The following is an 18,607-nucleotide window of genomic DNA, read 5'->3' on the forward strand; positions in this document are numbered from 1 at the left end:
TCAGAAGCTTAAATGCTCCTTCTGGAAAGCATTGGGAAAGTGTTATCGACCTCAGTTTTTCCATAAAGTAAATGCTGTTGTATGTGATACACTGGTGCTGCGTTAATTGGTGACTAGGGTCTGTTACTGTCCTAACTGGCCTTCCTTCTCAAGCTTGTACTTGTGCTGCAGTTGGTTAATCCAAAAGCCTGTCATGACTCATGAAGCAGTCTGCGGCTTTATCAATTTCTGTGCTTTTGCGTCTCCTTTTAGGCTTAGACCACTGGCCCAAGCTGCGTTTGTAAAATTTTCTGCAGTACTGATGGGCTTTTCAAATAGTGTCCAGGGAAAGTCTAGAGCATGACAGAAAACTGGTTTTTTTTAAACTTTCAATGTAGACAAGGCATACAACAGCAGATGATAGTGTTTTCATGTAATAATCACTCTGATCTTGTGGGTCTAGGTGCTCTTGGTTGTCAAGAGTTAGAGCTGGGCCAGCTACTTCATGAATGACAGATGAGTGACTTCCCCCAAAGCAAGAGGGAAAAGGAATAAGGCAGAGACACTTACGGACTGGAAAACTGAACCATCTTTAATAAAACAGTAATAGCACTAGTAAGGAAATAATGAAAGTAATGAAATATATACAAATATATGAAAAACTGGTATCGAAGCCAACTCCCCACCCCCAACAGCAGTGACCATGGATGCTGTGGGGCAGGCAGGCACTGGGGAAGCCCCAGGCTCAGCGGCAGAGGGGAGCCTGACACGGGAGCTGGACTCAGACAGTCAGAAGATCAGATGGAGTCCTCAGACGTGGCCACTGAAGAAGACTGCTTAACCCTCCTGATCCCTCAGCTTTATAGTGAGTCTGACACATATGGAGTACTTTTGTTGGCCAGATTTGGGTCGCCTGTCCTGTCCATTCCTCCCCAGAGGTGCGACATTTTACTTCCTTGCAACCCTTTTACTTCCCAACACGGCACACGAGATCCAGCAGTGACCTTGGACATTATACAAGCAAGTATAAACAGGAGCTTCTCTGCATACCAGTCCGTGGTAGGAACTATAAGCATCAGGAGTTATCGCTTCTAGTAGCAGACACCATCTGCAAAAACACCCTGCTCGCTTCAGAAAGTGAGAAACTCTTAGAAGTTTAGCTGTAAAGTAAAATCACTGAACAAATTGGTTCTGTTTAGCTCAAACCAGGACAGTGGTCCTTTGACAGTGCTTTTGATCCCTTACATGCATTCCTGGGACGATATCCTCTGTGTGCTGGCTAGCTGATGGTCCTTCTAGGCACATGGTGTGTATTTAGCTTTTAAATAGCCAGTTGCAAGATTGGTGATAACCAGACCGCAGGATACAGGAGTTAGTGCTGGTCATCAATAGTGTGGTGGTTTTCTTGCATTATTTCTCTGAGCTCTGGTAGATAAGAATTACTCCTTAGAAGGGTTGCTGATGTGCTTAGATGGCTTCCAGGGGAAAATGAAAAAGATATCATTAAACAGTAAACTATTTTCACCACATCCTCTCTGCAAGTCCCATATGTCCTTTAGCAATTTTTAGCTCGTTGGACTGCAGAAGGACTAAGTCGGAGGCTTTGGTTGTGTTACATTTCTAGACCCAATTAGAACATGAAAAGGCTACATTTAAAGGTTTTATCTATTTTCGCACCGAACTAGCGCCCACCTCTGTCCTACCGTCTTGTAACCCTTCACATTTGGGTGACTTCCATTGCCATCTGGAGGAAGGAGTGACTTTGAGGAAGTGGTTTCTGGAACAACGTTCAACATCTCTGGACGACAGCTACGTAGTTGGCTTCTTGTGTCTGACAATTCCCCAGACACACAAAGGCAGTTTCAAGGCCTATAGTATTTCTTTTTTATTAACTTTTGTAACACGAAGGGACTTGGACAAATGTATGTAAGTCCCTATGTGGAAGAGGCTTATTGCAGCCAGATTAGCAGCACGCTTTGTTCGTAACTGCGTGGTTTATTAATCCTGGCATCATTCTCATTTGGGTTTTGAAGCCTGTGATGACAGGGTGTGAAGCATTTGGCTTCTGATGCGCCTGGTGCTAGTTATGCATATCAAAGAGGGACCTATCAACTCAAGTATGACTATTGGAGCCCTTTTTGTGGCAGAGGGCTCCAGAAATAAACGACAAGTAGGTGTGTGCTTCTGCTAGGAGTGCACAAAAAAGAGGAGCTGTCTGCAGAAGTTGCAGTTTTTGCCGGGCGGGAACTGGGCTGAAAAGGGAGTGTTTCTGCGATCTCAGCATCAGCCAGCACTGCAGTGACATCCCAGGTGTTTAGTGTGTTAAGTCCTTCTCCGACAGCAGCGAGGCACCAGAGCAGGGCGCTCCCATCCCTTCCTGGCCTGATGTAGCCTTTGCTGGTGCCTGTGTTCTACAGATGTCCTTCACAGCGCTGGGGGGGGAAGTGGGGCTTTTTGGGAAGTGGGGTTTTATTGTTCAGAGGGTATGGGGAACTTCCCTGTGCTGCTGCTTGTGCTGTATGTGGGCTTGGTGTAAATTGAAGTTGTTGCTCTGGGACTCCCGAGCTGACAGCTTTCATTAAGGTCAGTGTTTTGAGGTGTCTGAAATCAAGCAACTAACTCGTGACGTTGGCATTGGATGAGGAGGTCTGGTTCCTCAGTCATGATGTGCTGAATTGAGCAGAGTCCCTGGAGACCCTGAAACCTCTGAAAATCCGCTTTGTTTTGGTGCACAGAACTCTTAATTCTGAATGGTTTTCATCTAGCTTTTGCACAAAATTAGAGGCAGAAGAAAGAATTTCAGCAAGTCTTACATGGTTTGTGGTTTCACTAAGGCCTTGATTAAAGAAAGCAAACAACAAAAAATCAGCAACCAAATGTAAATTTCCCTGGACTTCTTTATGTTCTTGGAACCAGCATCATTATATCAAACCAACCTTGATCAAGAATGAGATCACTGAAAGTAGTGTGAATGTTCCAAGTGCAGGTCATACAGCAGTTACTTCATGCAGTATTTATCTGTTAGCATCCTTCCCACAAGGTATCTCCCCACATATTTTTGAAATAAAGTATGATAATAGCATAAGACAAAACGTTGGCTTCAGGGCAGCGGCTATACCTGCACAATGGTTGAACTTTGTTTTGGTCTGAGATTAAGACAGAGATTCACTTCCAAGTTTTGGATTTTCTCGTGCGTAAACCCTATCCATATGGCAGGTAATTGTAGTTTTAAGAGTTTGTATCCATTCTCCTTTCCAACTTCACAATAAATCATCACTCAGTCCTGACGGGCTTTTAAAAGTGGAAGAGATCAAACATGTACAACATATTTCAACACACCAAATGTGGGAGGGTGTCAAGTCTGTAGCATTAGTGCTGATCAGTGATTCAATTAGTGCGAAATGTATTTGAAAACAGTTTACTTTCTGCCTGGGAGAAATGGATTGATGGTCCCAGGTTCTGGGTATTGATACAAATATTTCCATGCCCAGTAGATGGGAGGTGGAATAGATTCTTCCAAGTAAGTTCTCACATGAGCAGAGGTAAAAGTTTTTATAAGTATCACCCTTGGCTTTTAAACCACAGATTGCCTGGATAGTGAATGAAAATGCTTGGAAATAGCACGACTTCTGCCAGTAAGAGGTCAATGGAAGAGTGAGAGTGAGCTAAAGCAGGAGGACTAGATGAAATAAGAAAAACTTATTTCATTTGGGAGATTTCAGTGAGAAGGAGAGCAAATGGAGTCAGTGAGACCAAATATACATGGACAATCTCTCATGTCCTGACAGCAATGCCGATGCTGGGATCCCGAGAAAACTCTATGCTGGAGGGGAGAGGTGTGCGTGATACTGTGCCTCTGATGTTCTTGGTTGAAGCTGATAGTGTAGTAAGGCAAATCAGGTGCTTCTGTGACTGCAAATCCAAGGCTGTGGTGTTGGCTTTCTGGCAGTGATGCGCTTGTTGCCTGGCTTTGCGCTGGCTGGATGCCATTCTGCTCCCAGCTGGCTGGTAGACCAGATGTTGGCTTGTCTAGTAGCGTGTTATTCAGCAACAAAGAACAAATTAAACAGTTTGTCTGGTACAACTGGTTGTGTCCTGGGTTGATCCTCAGGTAGGATGGCTGTGGCATGTACAGGAACAGCAGAGCAGGACAAAAAATGAATAGTTTTCCCTTGCTGTCCACATCCTATCTCCAAGAAATCCTGTTCTGTAACGAGTTTTCCATGTCTTCAGTAGGTTCCATATGAGCAAGACGCAGGGTTGGGCTGCAAGAGCAAGACGACAGGATGCTGTCGAGACCAAAACCTGGAGAGTCCGAGGCAGACCTTCTGCACTTTCAAAACCAGTTCCTGGCAGCCAGAGCTTCACCTGCAGTGAAAATTGTGAAGAAAGCAGACAAGAGGAAGGGTGAGGAAGGGAGCACAGATGCTGAGAGACCTCCACTGCAGGACAGCAAGGATGTAGTCATGTTGGATGGTAATTTCCCTTGTGGGCTTCTTAGCTTTACTGAGATTCTCTGCCACTTTCAATGTTTCTCGGTGCTTGCATTTTCACCTCCCTCTTAGTGCAGTGTTACTTTTGCCCTGCAGGGTGTTCTCCTTCTCCTCGCAGTATTGTTTGGTCCTAGAACTGTCTTTCCAGCACATTGCCTTTGTCTGCATTTATCAGCTGTCTGTGGTACTTTGCCAGGCTCAATGCAAGAGGTGTTTTCTGTGAGGTGTACCCATTGGACACTCACTGCTTATTTTGCCATCTATCCAGACCCTATTCTCAGCATCTTTGAGATTTAGCTCTGCTAACAGCTCCAGCTTTCAGCCAGCAGATCTGACTTGATAAACCCCTTCCTGTGATTCTGTTTTCCTCCATCAGTAGTAACTGTAACGCTTCTTTCATGTGCTTAATGGTCTCAGAAGCTCAAGGTCCTTTCTTAAAAGCAAAAACTTAAATCTTTCGGTGCTTGGTTCCAGGTAAGTAAATACCCCAAGGAAATGCCTCCTCCCAGGAGATCTTGGCTTGCTCATGGTCATACAAGTCACTCATTATTAGAGCTGGCAGTGGAAATGTGCTTTTTTGTGCCTGAAAACAACACCTGCAAGACGCTATTTGTTTTTGTACAGCCTTGCTGCTTTGCTTAATACTTTCAGTCAGGCCTCAGTACCCTTTCCTGCTTATTCATCTCTTTGAAAAAAACCTTGGTGCCAATACATAAATAATAAAATTGTTGAGCATGTTTCTCTTCTCTACCCAGTGCAAGTCAGAGACGTGGTTTTTAATTGTCTTATTGCTTCCTCATCTTCTTTGTTTTTCATCAGAGCAATAAGAGGTGCTATTAGGGAGCCTTGGTCTAGTACCTGTTACACAGTAGTTATGTATTAATAACTTGACTGCCTTTTTTTCTTTTTTATCCTATTACTTGCTCTCCCCAGATTTTCCTGATGTTCTCCCAGTTCTAACTCCAGCTCCTCCAAAAAAGTCCAAGATCAAAAGTGCTTGTGTCCGCTTTGAAGATGAAGATCCAGAGGAAAGACTGGAGAGTCATGATCGACACATTACAGCAGTCTTCAGCAAAATTATTGTAAGTCTGGTTTTTATGTGGTGATCTAGGTTGTTTGGTTTTTTGAATGCTGTGAACTAAGCACTGGACAGGGATGAAGAGTTCTGTTGCCGCTTTTAATTTCTACAGTGTAATGAAGCATTTGTAGCGCTGTAGACCAGTGTCCTGGAGCACTTTGAAAGAAAAAAACTCTTTGAGTATTTTTTTGCTGTCAGTTAAATATGGATTTGAATCTGCTCTCTAGCCCAGACTGCCTACAGATCCCACTGCTTGCATGCAGGCATGTGCTCCAGTGTGGATTATGGTAAGTTTCTGGACTCTCTAAGGGAGATGTTCTTATTGCTCTGCACTGGCTCAGGTTTTCCTCTGATTTTGAGCCGTGTGTGGAGTTTGGCAGCCAAACCTCTTGGAAAATAGTCTCACTTTGGCTCTAAATAAGCACAGGGTATTCTGAGCCTGACAGCGATGTAACAGAAAGCTTGTGAGCTGCAGAGCTGAGAGGTTTAAGTCTACTCTTAGCTAAATTATATAAAGATGTCTGGCCATTGTGGTGACTTCTACAGGATTTGCATGTTTTGCTGCAGGAACGAGACACGAGCGCAGTAGCAGTGACTATGCCAGTGCCCACAGGAGACCCTTTCCCGAGGACATTTCACCGCTCTGAGATAAAAAGTGAGGTAAGATGGGGAGCAGCTGTTTTATGCTGCCTTTATTAACAACTGAAACTTCCCTTAGTGCTTGGTGAGTGATAGGGCTCAAAATAAGTGATGTTGCATGCTGGAGCTTGTGAGCTAGCTCAGTGTATCTCTGGCATTGCACCTTAGTGTAGGAGAGAGGTCTTCTACCAAGCTGCCATCAGCTAGGCACTCCACACCCTGCAGTTAAATGACAGTGGAATTCTTTTGGTTTAGGTAAAAGGCAATCACCTTCAGCTAAATTTAGTGAGGTGGATCAAATCTGATCAAATCTGCATCAGAATTGATGCTGTTCTGCTTGTTCTTCTCTGAGGAACCATCTCTGTTTATTTGTCCACTGGCTTTGAACAAGTCTGTACTTACTGCAGTGGCACCTGCTTTGTCCTGGCATGACATTTGAGTATGGTTGCACAGATTATTTTTTGCAGCTTTTTTGGATTTTGACATATATATTTTTTTTTTTCCCCCAAGGCTGTAGAACTGGAAGCCATGGCTGCTCTCAGCCGTCGTTGCTGTAGTAGCAAGAGCTGCTGGCTGAGTGGGAGTCAGATGTGGGGAATTGCTATGTGATTGATAGCTGTGATTGCTTTGAAGAGTTAGCCTGTTTTGAAGGACAGCTTTTTGAAAGGAAAGAGTAATACTTTTTAAACTACCAGTTCTGTTTACCTGATGCAGGAGTGCACAAAGCAGCTACTAAACATTCAGACTGCCTTTTGAGCTTCTTCTCTGGACTGGATACATGCAAGAGGGTTTTTGCTTAGTCTAGTTTGGACTTGCTGTGCAAGGCTGTTCAGAGCCATGTCCTTCCATTGCCTAGGCAAGCAGCACAGTAATTTAGTCAGGATTATTTTAGTACCACTTACCCACTTCTTACTGTGTAAATCTCTTCACCCTGCTGCTCTCTAATCACCTTATTAGAAGCTCGTTCCAAGCATGTGGTAAGCACGGTGCAGCACAGCCCCATTTATCCTCAGAAATGCAGAGTATTCAGCTACGCAGTTTCCAAACAGCAGGAAAGCTGGAACTGTTGTGTTTGGTGATATTTTAGGTGTACTCGCCTGGCTTGATTTTGCTTATAATTAATCATCTTCCGTCTCTAGGTAGCAAAAACATTAATGTTTTTGTCTCTCTCCTCTAGCATTAAGCTGTGTGTTAAAAAAAAAGAATAGCACATGCACAAAAAAAGGGCTGGTGGCTGCCGGTGGCTGCTCTTTGTCACGTCTCAAAGCCTGCTCTGAGGGCGTCTTTAGGATCTGATCTGTACGTTTTTTTAGTGTCAGGTGTGCGGGGGAGTCTGGAGAGGAAAGTGGTGACACATGGCTTCCCTGTTTGCAGGTGAAGGTGGGAACTGGAGGAAAAAGCATCTTTGCACAAAAGATGGCAGCGAGAAGAGCTGCTGAAAAGGCTGCAGCAGCTCCCTCTGCTGCCGAGTGCGTCCGAGTAAGATCAGCTGCTCCGGCTGCCGTGGATCCCGAGGGATCAGCAGGGGAGGCACCGCTCCCCAGCTTCAGGGGCGGTGAGTGGAGAAAGTTCTGCTTATCCAGCCTCCCGTGTTTACACGCCCTTAGTAACCATTATATCGGTGCACCTCGTTTATAAATTAGAGTAGTGCTGTTGTCCTCAGTTTAGGAATCTCAAGGTCACTTGGAATGTCTGTGGTGTGACAAGGTTTTGAAATGGTCCCAAATTGACATTTGAAAAATTTGATTAGCTTTTCCCACTGATTTCCTTTTTGCTTCACACAAAGGCCAAACAGATTTATTTTTCAAGGTTCTGGTCCTACTTTTCCTCTCAGTTATACATAAAATTTCTCTTGTTTCATCGTTATTTCCACAATCTTTGGAAGACGGTTGTTCTTGTGTCTGATGAAGGTGTTTGAAATCACTATGATGCAGGCTCTCACTCCTACCTAGAGACTGGAAGCTCAGTTTTCTGTCACCAGACCCGCTGCCATGAGACTGTGGCTTTGCTCCATGAGGAACGCTGTGAGGCAGTGATGATGAGTCAGTGCCACCTCCAGCAGCATCTTGTCTGATGGCAGCGTGACAAGGAAAGATGAAACAAATTCATCTGGTACCAGCATTTGCAGGCTCTTCTCCCCTCAATCCCCTCCTTTGTCACATTGAAATAGAGGCCAGGTGTCCTTTGAGGGTTACTGCTAAGATTTCTGTCTACTCGGGCTCCTGTCAGAGAATTGGTAAGAGAACCCTGAGATGTGCTGTGCCTGCGCAAATCCACCCTCCAGGTCAATACAGTGTGCTTACTCTGTATTCTGTTACAGTTGTGCATGTGTCCTTCTGAGAAAATCTCCAAGGGAAGTACCACAGCCCCTATAGCTGTGATCCTCTTGAAGTAGAACACTTCTGAAATGTAGTAGCACAACAGAGGCATCAGAAAGTGGTTTGACCTCCTCAGCGAGATTGTTGCGGCATGATCACTAGAAGCAAGAGCAGCTGTTCCTTGTAGTAACAATGTGTTTGCACCTGGTAACCCTCAGCTGAGTTGCTGATGGTGGAAAGCTTGCTGAATCTTTTACCAGGTTATGCTGTCTTCTCATTTCTTTCTGCTCAATGTGCAAGACAGCTGCTGTGGAAACGACATCAAACCTCGCTGATGTTATGATGAGTGTCATCACTGCTGTTTGAACAGGTGTTGGCTGGTTTTGGGTCATAGGGATGATGCAAGTCACTGTGTAGAGTGTATGAACAAAACATAAGAAATAAAGTCACTGAGTCAAGTCCTTGTATAGTGAGCTATAGGACAGCTGGGGGGTCTCACTCTGACCAAAGGAGAACATTACCCTGCTGCTGGAGAAATGAGCCCCTGAAAGAGGATTTAGATCAGGTGATAAAGGGGACTTGATTTTGTTCAGGGTGGAAAAAATGCCTCCCTGCTAGAACTTCTAATATATTTAATCCTTGAAGGTGGATAGAGGACATTGTTAGAAACAAACGTACAGCCTTTGTTGGGAATGGATCCTGTGTCACTCTGGAAACTGATTTACCTAATAATTTTAATTCTTTGTCTTACTTGGCAGCTATTTACTAGGTCATGGTTCAGCTGATGTACAAGTGTGGGTTCAGCTGTTCTTGAGCAGAGAAGGAATCTTGTATTCACTAGCTTGGGAGAATGCTCTGACTCATCACTTGTGAATTGTGCTCCAGTTTATCTTTTCTGGCCTTTGCTTTGCATTAAAGAAACAACATTCTTTTCCCTCCATCCCACCCCAAACTCCTGAAGTGACAAGTTAGAAATAACATGAGATAAAAGCCCAGATATTTTAGTTTTGTTTGAAGCTAAACTAAACTTTACTCCTATTTTAACCTGAGTACCTAGATAAGAAAAATGAAATTATGCGAACCTGGTAATGACAAAATTGAGATGCATTCATAACGCTGTAAATGTTTAGATCACTAACTGTATTCTCTGCTGGATCTTGTAGATAAAGCTGGTGACTCTCAGCGGTCTTGTCTCATAACGGGAGAGGGTCTTGGAAGCCAAAAGAGTGAGCAGGAAGCTCAAGCTATTCACAAAGAGAACTTGGAGAAGCTGCGGTCCATGTCTGAGGAGGAGATCCGGCAGGAGCAGGAAAAGCTTCTGGCTCAGCTGGGTATGTGAATTCTGGAGGCAGGGAAACTTACTGCATGTGTAGGTGTCCTGAAGTCTTACCAAATTCACAGGTCAAAGATGGGAGTTTACCATTCCTGTTCACTTCACGTGTGGCTAATCTAGCTTCCACATCACAGCATGAGCCTCTGAGTAAGAATTAAGTGTGAAGGAATTAGAGAACACTTATTCCTCAGTGAGAGGGGGCTTAGCTCAAGTCTGAGACGTCTCCCCTTTGCTGTGGGATAAGATGGTCCCTGCACTTTGTCACCTTCCATGCCAAATACTAGGTTACGTGTACATCTGTTGAGGTCCTAAAATGTAGTTCTGTAAAGCAGATAAAAAAGCCAGGCCATTCTCAGGATGTCCATAGCACTGCTGAAGTGAGCCCTTGGTTTCTCCCTCCAAAATATCAAAGACTTGGGCCAGAGCTGTCAGTACCTGGATAGGAGAAATGTGTGGGCATGTGGGAGATTTCAGTCCAAATCTGTGCTTGGCAGAGCGAAAAAAACTTTCAACTAGTTTTGAACATCTTGAAGAAGCATTTTAATTCTGTATTGGCTGCAGGTGCTCTGGCAGGGCTCTGGTCTCTGGTTTTGGAACCATGTCCGCAGCGGTGCCCTGGGAATGCCTGTCACAGCTGATGACAAGCTGGGGACAACACGGGGTGTCGCGTGCTTGATAAGGCTTTATGAGATCTAGAGTGCTGTCGAACTTGTTGCCATTGGTTTCAATGATTTTGTATGCTCAAGGAGAGCAAACATGCAGAAGTAGGTGGCAGACAAGTTTGCTTTTTTTTTTTAAAATCTGCATAATTTCAGATTCTCTAGTGTCAAATTTAGGTGTGAAAGGCACTTTAGATGCAGAAATCTCTTGTGGGTTTAGCTTAAAGATCACAGCAGTGACCTTGACTTTATTGCAAGCAGCATGGGTGTATCTGGAAAGGTGGCAAAGGAACTGTGCAAAATAAGTGTAGACAGAATGCTTAAGTACATCCTTCGTTCAGAGAGCTCAGCTCAGCTGTCCAAACTACCTGCAGTGAAAAAAAAAAATCTTTTAAAAGTTTTTTTAACTTACTGCTTATAACAATGGCATGTGTATGAAAAATACCTTGTTTATGTGCTTTTTTCGTGTGATTTGTGCTCTCTGCTCCTTGTCCCCACTACTCAGTCCTTTGGGCTATTATGAAATGAATACTTAGGGAGTTAAAAAAGGACAGGATGTATTTTAAGTATTTTTAAATAATAAATTATTTTCTAAACCAATGTATTTTTGTATGCCTTGTGGATTAAAATTTTTGATATTTCATTCTTTGAGCCCTTAAGGAAATTGGGAGTAAGTCCGGCATTCCCAAAATATCTGTGGCTGGGGAATTATGCATGACAAAACAACTCCTAAACTAAATTTCTGGCTTACAGATGAACTTGGGAACTGAACAGGCTTGGAGATGTGGACTAATGAGACCTTTTTTTTTATATTAAGGAGTGTGGATAATTTGTGGGTTTTCAATGCTGCCCAGTCTCTGGATTAACTTCTTAGTTATGAAGGAGGTGAAACTGTGGTGTGGGAGGCTATTCCATGCTGGGCAGCGTCTTCAGTGTCTTCTTGTTGATACTGTTCTGGTTTTGCCTGTGGAGACTGGGCAGGAGCAGGCTTGCTTTCTGACGTGCTGTGCACAGATTGACATAATTAGCAACTTGTTTGCCATCGTTTGTGTGAAATGATGAAATAATGAATACAGTCTTTTCCTTGCTGTGTACAGTGACGTATAGGCAAGTGAGAGCTCTGCTTGCGTTCAGGAAAAAAAACAAGTGTGCTTTAATGAGTCTGGGCTGACTGCTTCTCCTTCACCAAGGGAGATTTAAATGCCATCGTGAGGAGAGTGTGCAGCAATCATAAGCATGGGGTAGACGCCTGCATCCTCTTTGAACTGTTTCGGAGACGTGGCAATTGTTTCCTTTTTGAGATGCGATGCCTTCTCTCAAGTAGAGACCATTTCTAAATTGCTTGTCCTTTGTCCTCCAAAGAATAAAAAAAATCAATGTAGGTGTTATGTTCTGTTACTTTATGTATTCCTGACACTTTCTGTTGGAGTATCTCTGTACATTTTAGAGGTAGAATGCATAGGCTCTTACTCTTCACCTCTGGCATAATCATCCTGACACCATCTTCTAGATGAAGAGTATTCAGAGAGAAATTGCACCCCATCAAAAATGATGTGGGATCATCTGTAGAAGATTTAAAGCAAAATGATCATCTGACACTTTCCTATTTTAGAGCCGTAGGACTATTATCTGTCCTTCAAAACACGCCTACCTCCCAAATATTCCTCTTCACCTCCAAAACATGAAGAGAATGGCCATGTCTGTTCTCTGGATGTTATCAGATCATAATTGACTCTTGGGATGGGCAGTCAGTTCAGAACAAACAAGATCTCCTTGTCCTTAGACCATGCACCGCAGCTGTAACACAATTCATTAAAGAGCAGGTAATTCTTTTTTGTGGTGTCTATTCCATGTATTCTTGTAGAATTAGATAGATGCTACTGAGCAGGGTAGGCAAACTGTCAGACCTGGATTCCTCCCATAAATCATAGGTGAGAATTCTCTCTGCAGTGAATAGTCTCATTTGGATGTGCCTTTTCAGTGGCAGTGGGGAGAGGGGAAAGAAACAATTATCTCTTTACTCGTAAGCTGGGAGAGCAACTACAATTTTTGTGGTTGCTTTACCTTGAAAGACATTTATCAGCTCTTTCTCTGATGTCATCTCACCAGTGAGTTGCACCCAGCTTATGTGCCCAGGAGGTCATAAAGCACTTAAGTGCCTTGGTTTGTAAAGAAGTGACAGTTGGTGCAGAAGAAGAGGGCATGTGGAATGGGAATCAAAAGACTAAACCAGAAATAGCAGGAGCTCTAGGCATATCAAGTATTTTGAGACTTTCTGTTACTTCTCTGTCTGGTTTTTTTTTATCAATACTTGCAGATTCCAATTTAATTGCTTTCTTAAAGTCACGACGTAGTGGCAATGAAGGCCAGAAAAAGGAATTAAAAATGGAACAGAACAGACCGGAGGAGTTTGTGGAATCTCTGCCTGTGGCTCAGCACGGTGTTGGATCATCTCTTTCCACACGGGAGTTGGGTCTGGAAGAATCTGTAAGGAAGGAAGAAAATAGCAAGGTAGAAATCACAGGTAAGAAACCAAATGCACATTGTTAACGTTGTGAACATAAATGTCAGGTTTGTGTGGTGCTTGCATCAGTCCAGATTGGATTGATGTGGCATGTCATTAGTTATCCAGCTCAGAATTTTGTCATGATACTTAAAAAATGCATGTATTTTGAGTTCAAGAAAGAACATCTCTATTATTTCTAGCCAGGGTCCATAGATTAGACGGGTGATATGCAGTGTAACAGAGGTGGACTATTCAGTGGGAGATCTTGCTTTGTTTTTGAAATTTGCTCTGAGGTCCCTGAAGGGAAAATGTGTTTTAAACTAGGCATCATTACTCTTCAGTTGTGTGAGCAGGGAAGCAGAAGAGTGTGGTAGTGAGATTCAGATGCTGCTTGAATCATTTCTGTTAGTTGGGACCAGCTGGGGACCAGAGGGTGTTGGGTAGGTAAAGATTAGTGATTTGCTATTCAAGAGGTCTCTGAATCACTCCTGGATATCAAGCTGGTGCTTGCAAAAGGTAACAACCGTTTACCATTTTCTTGATGAGAAGGATGAGTCTGTGAGGGTATGTGTGTGTACACATGCAGGAGGAGGAAAGCTTATCAGCCCCTGATTGAGGAAAACACTTCACTGAACAGTCCTTTCACTGTTTCTCCCCAAGTTTTATTTTTCCACAAATCCATCTTAATCAAAGGACTGATTTAAGTTCCAGAACAATCAAGTGCACAAGTAGCACCAGGTGAAGTGATATTCTTTTACTCCTCTGCAAGCACTAGAAGGTGGTTGTTCGGCTGTAAAGGCTGAACAAGACTGTAGCAGTGCTCTTGGGAATGATGTGATGTTCAGAGCATCGTGTGCTGATGACATGTTTTGCTTCCCGTGGAAGGAAGGGAGAAGAGGAGATTTCCCAGGATATTTGAAGTAACAAAGAAAGAATGAGCTGGAACATGGTTATAAAACCAAGGGAAACCTTTTCAGAACCTGAGTCTATGCCTGCAGATCATCTTGGCCAACAAGAAATATTAAATAATAATGTGACATTAGCGCTTAGTGTTGGGATTTTGCATCTATTTGTGCTCAGAAGTAAACTTGTCATGAGTAACCCAGCAGAAATGGTTATTCTGAATTTCTCTGGGGAGAGGATGATGACACAAAGCAGTGGGATTGCTCAAAAGTAAAATCTGCCTCTCAGAGATAAAAGGCAACTCTTTCTAATAAATAAGATGGTGAAGCCTTTATCCAGCAACTTATAATCTTATCAAATGAAAAGGTAAATTCTGGCACCAAGGCAAAAAGGGAAGCAAAGCAGAAAGGGGAGAGGTGGAGTGGTAGCTTCTAGTATAACCCAGGTCTGAAAAATTTTGCATTTATGCTGTCAGCTTGTGTTTCTGTAAAGGACTTTCTTGGTAACTGAACAGTGTGCTGATGCCTTGGGATATCTATCTGTCTTTTCTTGTTGACAAGATCGTAATACTAAAGGCTAGTGGTAATATGTGTAATCCTATTCATAGAATTATTAACTGAACCCTGTTGATGTATTGGTTAATGAAGAAGACGATTTGTGGAATTACAGATGTCAATAGATTGCATTTTTCTGCTCATTTTATTTCCTCTAGTTTTACACCTACCACCCGCAAACGTTTTGGTTTCTTACATTTCAGATGCTTTTTCTTTCTCTTCAATTAAAATGTGTGCTGAGTCTTTGGCTGAAATTTTGCAGAACAGCTTTCTGGCTGAGGAAGACAATTCTGTGCTCAGTTCCTTGCTTGACTCAGTACAACATTGATCGCAAGGGTGAAGCTTCATCCTAGAAAGGATGAGTGCCCTTCCTGAAAGTTTATCTGCTAGTTGGAGGAAGATAAAAGGTTACATTTCAGGCCAGGTATCAGCAGGAAAGAAGAGCATCTCAGTGGGACTCATTGTTCCTTGCAAGAGAAGGCCAGAGCACCAGGATTAATAGCTGCAAGGCAAATGAGTTCTGGGATGCTCCACAGGAGTGGTCCTCCTGCTTTTCATGCCCTCAGACTGCCTGGTCCTACCCTTACGTGTGATTTCTCTGGAGAGGGCAAAGACTTCTTAGCTCGTCTTTTCTTACCCCAGTATGGGATAGTAACGTAGTATTAAAGCATTACCTTTCCTAGTGTTCGTATGGCTTCCAGTTACATCTCTCCTGTCCCTACGCTTCTTCGACATACTGATTTGTCTCTTTCCTAGGGCAGCTCCTGTGGTGTAAAGCATAAGTGTTTTGTTTTCCAATCCTTCTAGTCAAAGCTCTTTATAAAGTTAAAGCCGTAGTTTCTTCCTTTAGTACTTGCACCTTTGAAATTCTTGTTCAGCTGTCCAGTTTCCCCACTGAGCTGTTTCTCAAGCTGTGCAAATTTTCAGCTGTTTTGATCTTTTCTTCCCAAGCTGAGCCCCTCAAGCCTTCAGAGGGGAAATCAGAATGAAGAGCAGCATCACAAATGTGACGAAAGCACGAAGAGTAGTTTGTGCTTTCTTCAGTGTATCTAGGCTGAAGCTGTACTGGCTTCTGATAATTTGCTTGGAACTCTGACTTTTGAATCACTTCACATCTCGTCTAACACCCTCTTCTTTGGATAATATTAGTTTCCTTTCTCAAAAGTAAGGCTGGTATTATTTTTCTGCCCTGGTTCCGATCACTTTGCCTTATTTGTGTCCTGACTTCTGTTCAACTTCTCCCAAATTAGCCTTGTCTGTGAATTTCATTACAGTGCTGTTTACTTCCTCTTCTACCTCTCATGAAAGATGAAAACAGCTTTAAACCTTTGATGTTTATGCATCAGCCAGCAGTCAGTTTGAAAATTGTTTTCTTATTTTACATCAGTCCTGTATTTAATGCAGCCTTCAAGCCAAGTAGGTTGGTGAAGAGCAGCAATAATATTTTCTTTGTCTTTGCCGTGGAAGGTAAGACTGACTTTTTTTTTCTCCTCCCAAAGATGAGGATCTGCCAGTGAAGCCCAAGAAGGAATGGATTCACATGGATAATGTAGAGTTTGACAAGCTGGAATGGATGAAAGATTTGCCCTCACCCCGGCAGAAGAAAACCAAAAAGGTTTGAAAGGTTATTTTTCATGTTAGTGTCTGGATCATGCTTCTTGGCGCTAATGGTTTTGAAGGCTTAAAAAACTAGTCCTCTGGCTCCTTGATCTGTAAGATTTCATCGGGCTGAGAGATGCCGCAGTTTCGTCCACAAGGTGGGATGGTGTGTGGTCAGTTCAGTCTGTAGTGCTGTCACCTTCCAGCAGTTAGTGTAAGAAGTGGTATTTTAAGTAATGACTGGAGTGGAAGGCCACAGAAATAATCTCTCTCTAACCTTTTGTTGTAGGGGATGCAAGCTCGATTCAGTTTAAAAGGAGAATTGATTCCTGCAGATGCCGATTTACCCACACATCTAGGTCTGCATCACCATGGAGAAGAGGCAGAGGTAGGTGTAACAGAGCCGAAAGGGCACACCCGTCTCCTTTTTCTGTGCCTGATTTGGCAGATTCCTTTTGTGTAAAGGCTTTTTAGTGACAAAAACCTTAGGAAAGTGCAGATGGGTGATTTTCCTCTGAAACAAACTCCTGAAGAGAAGTTGGGTCTGCAAGCGCTAACTGCTTTATTTGCAGAAAAGCTCATTAATGCTCTCTTTAATGCCATTATGGATCTGTGGTGTTGGAAGAAAGGCACATGTACATCCTTCTCTTAAGTTCAGTTTTCTTCTGCATGATTAGAATCTCTTTTGCAATTGCCACAAAGCAGCAAACAATACTGCATCACAGTTTATCTGTCGTTATGCAGTATTTTAGAGTTAATCATATTTTAAGGGGCCTGTTTTTAAAAAAAAAAAGTGAAGTGCTTTTTGTTTTGTTTTTGTATTGTCTTTTTTTCCCCTCTCCATTTAGAGGGCTGGTTATTCTCTCCAAGAGCTCTTTCATTTGTCTCGCAGCCAAGTTATTCAACAGAGAACACTGGCTCTACAGGTCTTGGGTCGTATTGTTCAAAAGGTGAGTCCCTTTCCATGGAAATCCTCCCCATAATTCAAGTTTCTGGTGGATCAGGGCCCCGATTGTCCGGTACTAGTAATTTGCTTTGCTTTCTACTAGTCAATGAAAGTGGGCAAAATCACCAGCAGGGCATTCTTATTTAGTGAGGGTCTCCTTACTGTTGGAAGAGTTAAGTGCCAGGATGTAGCAAGCTGAGTTTCAGGTTTCTCTGGAGGAACATGCTATCAAGTGACGCTGCAACTTCAGCTCCTGTGTTGCTTTGGACACAAGTTATTTTTTTTTGGTGTTACTCTTGTCACAAACCTATCCTTGGCAGTGACCCTTTCACTCCTGTTGTCTGAGCCAGCTTCATGATGTGCTTATGTGCTAGGAGGTGAGAGTGAATCAGCCTACTCGCAGAGTGATGTGCCAGTAGCATAAAGCAAAATAGATATTGACTTCTCTGCACATTTCCACCTCACTCTTAGGAGAAGTGCTGACCTTCCCTTCAATGGCAGTGAAGGCAGAGAAGAAGAAACAGTGGTTTTGAGATAGAACGATGGGGTAGAATGGGGTGAAGTCAGAAGATGGGTTCACACTTCTGAAGAAAAGCTTTCCTGCATTAAGGAACTAGGGTTGGTGTGTAGAATGAAAGGAGAAAATAAAGGAAAAATACCTGCATGCAGTTTAGCTGCTTTATGCTAGAAACGAGAAGAGGCAAATGTGCAGAATGTTGAGATGTACCTGTGTGAGATGAGACAGCTTTAACTCTGGCTCTGTGTGGTGTTTGTTTCAGGCCAGGGCTGGAGAGTTTGCCTCCTCCTTGAAGGGCAGCATTCTGCAACTGCTGCTTGATGCTGGGTTTCTCTTCTTGCTGCGCTTCTCGCTGGATGACGCAGTGGATAATGTCATGGCAGCATCTGTTGGTGCTCTCCAAGCTCTGCTGGTGTCACTCGATGATGAGGTGAGACAATCATTAAATGCCTGGGTTTGGTTTCAAGCTGAGCTATTTACAGGAATCGGAATGAGAAGACATGGTAAGTAGTTCGAGCAAAGGCTTGCTGGGTGTGTTAGCCTCATGGTCAATAGAATGCTGTTGCTGTGCTTTGGGACAGACAAGGGGAGTGTCTTATCCCAGCTTGAGAGATCCGGACATCTCTTCTCCTGAATGAATTAGCTCTGCCTCATGATGATGTTTGGTGCACACTGCTGAGGTTCTCTTCCTTTTGACATCTTTACAATCTAGAACAGGCCACTACTAATGTATGCGTACAATGTAGGTTTTTGCATATGGGCTCTTACATTGTTGGCTTCTTGTTTTGTAGTTTTCCCATTTCTGAGCAGATGAAATATTCTCTCTGCTTTCCCTTGTGCCTCATAATGATGCTGTTTTCTTTTTCTCTTGTTGTCCATTTTCTGCTGTTGTGTGCTTTTCTTACACTAGTGAATACCTAATTCTGCCTCCTCGTGTCTGTTTTCTGTGTGATGCTTGTTTTTTTCCTGTTAAAAGGTTGAAACTTTTGAGTATTCACAGATACTAGAGAGCCCTGAGTATAAAGATCAAGATATTAAGATGTCTTCTGTTTCTGGTTGGACAGAAGCAGTCCATGAGAGACA

The 18,607-nt window shown here is 43.1% G+C and overlaps 1 protein-coding gene across 1 annotated transcript in view; it reads left to right on the forward strand.

Annotated features, from left to right (window-relative positions):
- Positions 1 to 4,231: 4,231 nt before the first annotated feature.
- Positions 4,232 to 18,607, forward strand: part of RPAP1 (RNA polymerase II associated protein 1) — a 35,339-nt gene continuing 20,963 nt past the window's right edge. The window contains exons 1-10 of the mRNA XM_009873012.1: positions 4,232 to 4,455; positions 5,406 to 5,554; positions 6,118 to 6,210; positions 7,564 to 7,744; positions 9,671 to 9,838; positions 12,817 to 13,023; positions 15,962 to 16,077; positions 16,351 to 16,449; positions 16,910 to 17,011; positions 17,787 to 17,954. Coding sequence (XP_009871314.1) covers positions 4,266 to 4,455; positions 5,406 to 5,554; positions 6,118 to 6,210; positions 7,564 to 7,744; positions 9,671 to 9,838; positions 12,817 to 13,023; positions 15,962 to 16,077; positions 16,351 to 16,449; positions 16,910 to 17,011; positions 17,787 to 17,954 — 1,473 coding nt within the window. The 5' untranslated portion in view covers positions 4,232 to 4,265. The remainder of the gene's footprint in view (positions 4,456 to 5,405; positions 5,555 to 6,117; positions 6,211 to 7,563; positions 7,745 to 9,670; positions 9,839 to 12,816; positions 13,024 to 15,961; positions 16,078 to 16,350; positions 16,450 to 16,909; positions 17,012 to 17,786; positions 17,955 to 18,607) is intronic.

This window comes from Apaloderma vittatum, unplaced genomic scaffold, assembly GCF_000703405.1.
Source record: "Apaloderma vittatum isolate BGI_N311 unplaced genomic scaffold, ASM70340v1 scaffold10377, whole genome shotgun sequence".
Lineage (NCBI taxonomy): Eukaryota > Metazoa > Chordata > Aves > Trogoniformes > Trogonidae > Apaloderma > Apaloderma vittatum.